Here is a 6,288-nt window from a genome sequence, read left to right on the forward strand (position 1 = left end):
TGCATAATCAACATACAATTATGTAGAGGGACAGCAAATTTAAGTGTAGTTGAACATGAGACCAATGATTCAAAGCCAGTTAAAACACTGTAAAGATAATATTATAGGAAAAATTATAAAGAGAATTGTGATTTGTAGTGACTCATAGCTTTACACAATGAAAATGTATGTACAATAATTACCATTGTGACATCCTAATTCAAGCTGATGGGTAATTTCTGACATCATACCAGTGCCCTTTACTTGCAAAGTGTAATTGTGAATCATGACAGATCCTCCTCCTGCACTACCACGTGGCAGTGTGAGGTCTGAGACTTGCCATGTCCCACTGGTAACTAATTGCTTTCATGAGCTCCAAGGACAGCAACAACCCAGTTCCCCTTAGTGCAAACTACGCTGAATAATAAAGAATGTTTCTGATTAAACGCTTATTTTTCCCCGCAAATTTTATCTTAACAATTTAAAACGCATTTTCTAAAAGTTTCTGAGACAAATAACATCTCCTCTAGCCCCTCCTCTCACACTGCACATTCAGCCTTAGAACTTTATGCATTAGAATGCAAAGCACTTCCATTCAGGCACTAAGAAAGAATAAACAGACCTTAAAGTTATGAAACTGGTGCAAAGCCACAAAGATGGCTTTCCCCTTTCTCTCCCTTCTTCCCCTACAACAAGGATTTTGTATCACTTTTTGTGCTGTACTTTGCATAAACGTTAGAACTGAAGAGAGTTCAGGAATGAGTACCTCCTTTCTCCCCATTTGGTGGCATGAGGAACTACTGCAATTCAGGTTAAAGGAGCATGTGACATCACCATTCAATGCTGCCAAAACTATGCTAGCAAGCTCTGGCAAAGAAAAAAGGTACGATGACTAAAATCTGCTATATGAAGGTTGAAAGATAAAGTTTAGCTTTCTTTTATTTCCCCCCACAAAGTTTGGTATAATTTTTTTACACCAAAAAGCCACGCTGAAATACAAAAATGATATATACTGGAGCTTGCTTCTCTGTTGATTTCAAATTGCTTACAAATAATTTGTTTTTCTCTTGGGCAATTAGGCTTGTAACATTTAAAAGTCTTAATGGCAACAGGAAAGTTAAAAGCATACACATGAAGTGCCTCTGCTTATACTGGTAAAAGTCTTAATTATTAAACAGTGGTAGAAACCTAAATTGATTTATTACTTAGAATTAGTGAAGGACCTCTAAAATTCATCTGTATCATATCAGCAATACAGTGTTTACCAAAAAGAATCCAGCATGAGAAATGAAGCTATTTTTCTGCTATTAAATCACAGTTCATATGCCATAATATAAGGTAAAATCCCCAGCAAACATATAAAAAGCTGACCTCATAGATTTATAGGTGTACAAGAGAGCAGAGACAAAGCAGCAACTTCCGTCAGAAAAAAGAGCGTATTTCTGTACCTTGTAGACTCTGATGTAAGCAAAAGTTGGCCCAGCATTTTTCCCCAGATGCATTTATTAGTACCCCTTAAAACAACACTTGTACAGTGTTCAGGTTTTTTTAAGGAATGAAACAGCACCAGGATGGAAGGAGGTGAAGCTGGAAGAAAGCAAGGGAGGTAGGAGCTCACCAGGTTTAGTCAGGTTGGGAGAGGACACTGCTTTGTTCCACTGTCTGCAAACACCCAGCTGCCTGGGACATGGCCACATTCTGTACAGGAGAGAAGTTAAATATCTGGAGGCCCTCAAAGATCAAGTACAACTTCTCAAGGTCAGATCTACCGAAACAGTGGATGAATTGAGACAGAAAGATTTATAGAGGTAGCATTTTGTTCATCACAAGAGGCTATTAAGGCAACTTGGTAACCATGGGTGAGAAGCAGAGCCCCAAGAGAATAAAAAAAAAAATGGTTGAGACATAAAACAAAGGGAAGAAATAAACAGCCAATTCTTATTACAGGGTAAGATTAATAGCAGGGAGTGCCATAGGTCTTGGTACCAGGACCACTGTTCCATAAATTTCCTTAAGAACCAAAGCCATGAAGAAACAAGAGCCATGAATTCTAAAAAAGGCAGTAACAGTAGAAAATAAGCGAAGGCTTGATTCTACTGCTATTGAGTTGAAAAGCAAAATCTAATTTTATTCCAGTCCAGCAGGACTGGGCCTTCTTTTGACCACAGCTAAGTTTAAGAATGAAAATAAGCAACTTTAGGATTAATAATTAAAAAGTAGGTAATTAGTGGATTAGTAAACATAATGGAATGTTAAAGTATTTCCACTCAGCATTAAGATTAAAATTTATGTAGCATTTTGAGGGAAAAAAAACCAACACAACCTGATGCAATGAAAATGGAGCAATCTGATGCTGTGCTTTTTGCCAGGAGGCCTATTTGTTGTGAAAAGAACTGGGAACAATACAAGAAGTCCTGAGTGATTGCAATGCAAATGATGCAATGTCTTAATGCAATCAGCAAACTAAAAATCAGTAAAAACTTACTTTTACGGTTTATTTACTTAGACAAGGGTAAAGCACAGTATCAGGAACGTTATCTATCAAACACCCTGAAATGAGGCCAGAGATATTTTAATGGTTTCCCTTGAGTCTGGAAGGACTGTGTGTGTGTGTGTGTGTTACTTTCTCCCCAGGCTTTGGCTGTTTGATCAGAAGCTGCCCAGAGCAGTACCTGACTGCTTTCCCAGCTACAGTACCTACAATAATGGTGCTGGGCATTCTTGAATGATGTTCTGTACAGACCATTATTACTACTGATAAAATATTCACTGTGCATGACATGAGCAAGGCACGGTGAGTATAAAGACTTGATTATTTTGTTTATTAATTGCCTGTCCTGATGCCCCTTCCCTAACAAGCATGCAATTAATTTTATTCTTTCATAGGAGGGTATCGTTAGAGAATTTTTTATTTCATCAAGTTGTTGTTAATTCTAGCTGCCCCAAAGATTACATAGAAAGCAACTTTACACAAAAACACTCTATGTATTTTTGGTATCACCAGCACATCTTTCCAAGAAATCACTGGCTACTTGACCAACGCACCTGAATGCAATTATTACCATCCCTAAAAAAACCCCAACAAAACAGCAAACACAAAGAAACACACAAAACCCTGTTCTAATGGGAATATAACTACCACATAAAGGGGATGAAGAGCATTTCAACAGAAAGCGCCAAAACCTTAAGAGATGTCAACCATTCAGCACATGAGCTTGACAAAGGTCCTAATATTTCAGTTACAGGAAGAAAAGCCCTTGTGCTACTGAATTATAATCAAATGCTTTAGAGAGTGGCATTTTCACTCCTCAGACTTACAAAAAAAGGAAGTGACAACTTTCTAAGTGAGAGCTTCCTACTTAACAGAAGTAAGCATGAGCAGTTCAAATTACGCATTTTTCTTCCAAAACCTGGCAAGGATGATACTGTGTGTACCATTTTGACAAGTGATACGTTTTTGAGGATGCTCCTTTAGATAAGCACCAACTATTCTGCAGTTAAGAAATTGAAAGAATATAGTTTTCTACTATAGTACAAAGTCTCACCAGCAGATTCTCAGACACATGTAGCTCCTATGAAAAAGTGTAACTATATCTGTAACTTTTAAACAGTGTCACGTTTTATATCAGTTATTTGCCATGCACTTCTAAAACACTAATAAGGTCTTACAAACTATCTTGTTAGCAAGATAGTGAATGTATCCTTTTTCAAAAGCAATCTAAAGCCACTATGAGGTAATGCACTCTCGAGGGCATAGATTTACACTCGAGACAAGCATTAGGGCCAAAATGCCAATTCATTTTAGACTTAAGCCTACTCCAGTAGAAAGCAGCCTTTGTAATGAAAATTGACCATAAACATGCCTGACCCTCTGCACATGAATAATGTTGGCTAACACAACTGTTAGCATTAAACCATATGAAATATAAAGTTACCAGCAGTTTTCATAATCATACAATAAACAAGGTGCATATTGTTTTTATTTGTTAATTAAAATGTTAGCTATACAATATATTTCTAACATAAAAGTGAGCTGCCTTATAACAATTGCTTTGTGTCTCAGAAAAGTCAGTGTGTTTTACCATTGTTAGCAGACTGGTCTTTTTGCCAGACACAAGACACTATGAATACGCATCTAAGTAGATAGGAAATTTTGCATGTACAGAATTCAGCATGCTATTCAAAGTAATCCTTCAGATAGAACACAAATTTTGCACACTCCATGGCCTTCTCTGGGGTAAAAAAAATTCATCTTTCTCACTAGAGATTTTAATGGAAATGGATCCTCATCACTAAGAGCAGTTTATGTAAGAGCACAGAACCCCAGAAAGAGAATGGTAACCTAATGAAAGACTTAACCTCCTTCCCCTCATCTCCCCTTTTGCATCAAACCTGGACCAACTTACTGAACTTCTATGCAAATGACAAATAAGCTGTGGCATGGAAACCCATTTTTACAAAAAAACCCAAAGCATAAAACCACCATCACAAATACCTTTTGATAACTGAAGCTTGAACAGGAAGAAGAAATATTTTTGACAGAATGCTATTCCAGGGTGTTGTTGCACCCTTTTGAGCAACGTGTTCTGGCCAAGATGTGCATTAGCTGTCTCCTAATTTGGCTCTCAGATACCACAAAAGGGGTTTCATCACTTTAGAATAACTTGCATAGCTATCTGAGCTGCCTTCCAGGTGGCACAACTGGAGAGCTGGAACCATCTTTATGCATATTTAGCATATTTATCTCTCTGAAGCTTTTAGAAAGATTATCTAGCAACAAAGGCAACATCTGTGACTATTAAAGTTGTCTTTGAGGGATCAGATAACAATTAGGTCTGCATGTTTAGAGGGATAAGAAAGGACAAACAAATCTTAAATCCTACAGAAAATGGCCTTGCAGAAAATGCATTCTCATTTAAGAAAGTTCTCCTCTACTTCATATCTGAGTAAATCTTTTGCACTGCAAATATTAGTTAATGCAGTGAGACTGTAACAAAAATAAGCCATTAATGTGGAAAAGAGCAGTTAAGTGAGAATAACTACCATAAAGATCCCATTGTGTTGGGCTGCATATTGTGGTATTTACAGCTTGACCACAAATGCAAGCATGGCGAATCTTCAACTTTTTTTTCTCTGTTCTTTTCTTAAATTCTCAGCATTTTGCAGTGTATATCAAGGACTCCTTAAAATGACCTTACTGGTTCCTGTCTGTTACATAATTGTCAAAGATCTGCAGAATATATAAAGCACTATGTAAAGTGTTCCTCTAGCAAGACAAGAATAGGTAGGTGAAATCAAAGAACCAAATCCTGTTCATGACAACACCACCACTGTAAGTCAAGAGAAGCTCCTTGAAAACCAAGAGAAGCTCCTTGAAAGCCATACCTGGCAGAAGTTACTGGGCCAGAAAAATTCAACTTGATTTTCCTGTATGCCACTATCCATTTACTGTGGTATGAATTCAGGCTTAACAACAGGCTGCTCAGGACTTTCCAACACAGCAAAAGGACAGGGAGCAGCTATTGGGTGGAGAGTACAAAGGAGTCTTTCTGCATGTCTACTTTCTAGCCAGTTTATTCTTCCCATAACCCAAGAAATGCATTACATCCTCGATAAAAAAGGTGGTTCTGTAGACAGTCTGAAGCACAGTTCAGCATATACTGAAACAATAGACATAAGACAACCAAGTCCATTCTCTAAAACAGACTATGTACATTATTTTTTTATTATTATTTTTATAAAAAGTCTCCAAGAAAAGTAAATTGGCAGTAAGTGTTACAGATTAAAATAACCAACCAACCCCTCAAAAAACCCAAACCAAACCGACCAACCAACCAAAAAACAGCAAAAGGGAAAAAAAATAGTAATTTTTGAACAACATAAGCTGTTTTGCTCCCTACATAGTGACTAAGAGACAGCTGCATCAAGTATCCTTCATCATCAACCACCATTCCCTTGTGCCTCACAGATGCTGAGAATCCTACACAGGCTCTCAGTCCAACAGGTGCAATAAGGTTAATTCTATCATGAGAGTCTGCTCTAAAGAAAAGTCTGCTCCCAAGCCTCGTAAGAAAACACACCCAAACCACCGCACATCCCCCCGGGCCAGGTGGGAGGGGAGCGGTGCAGTGGTGCTGGGAGCACACCGCTCCCCAGCAGGCCTAGCTGGTCGCATTTGGCAGGAGCACGAAGCCTCACCGGGCAGCGCAGGGGCTCTTGGAGGAGCACCAGGCTCAGCGCGGGCAGCTCGGCAGGAGGCTCCGGTCCGGGCTGCCCTGGGGCGAGTCCGGCTGCGGGCCAAAGGCAACG

At 38.7% G+C, this 6,288-nt stretch overlaps 1 protein-coding gene across 1 annotated transcript in view; it reads right to left on the reverse strand.

Annotated features, from left to right (window-relative positions):
- The window catches only part of LOC103612762 (uncharacterized oxidoreductase ZK1290.5), a gene marked incomplete at its 5' end in the record, with an annotated part of 45,392 nt that extends 39,106 nt beyond the window's left edge, over positions 1-6,286 (reverse strand). The window contains one exon of the mRNA XM_017729587.1: positions 6,178-6,286. Within this exon, the coding sequence (XP_017585076.1) occupies positions 6,178-6,286 (109 nt within the window). The remainder of the gene's footprint in view (positions 1-6,177) is intronic.
- Between the last annotated feature and the right edge of the window lie 2 nt (positions 6,287-6,288).

This window comes from Corvus brachyrhynchos, unplaced genomic scaffold, assembly GCF_000691975.1.
Source record: "Corvus brachyrhynchos isolate BGI_N302 unplaced genomic scaffold, ASM69197v1 scaffold101, whole genome shotgun sequence".
In the NCBI taxonomy this organism is placed as follows: domain Eukaryota; kingdom Metazoa; phylum Chordata; class Aves; order Passeriformes; family Corvidae; genus Corvus; species Corvus brachyrhynchos.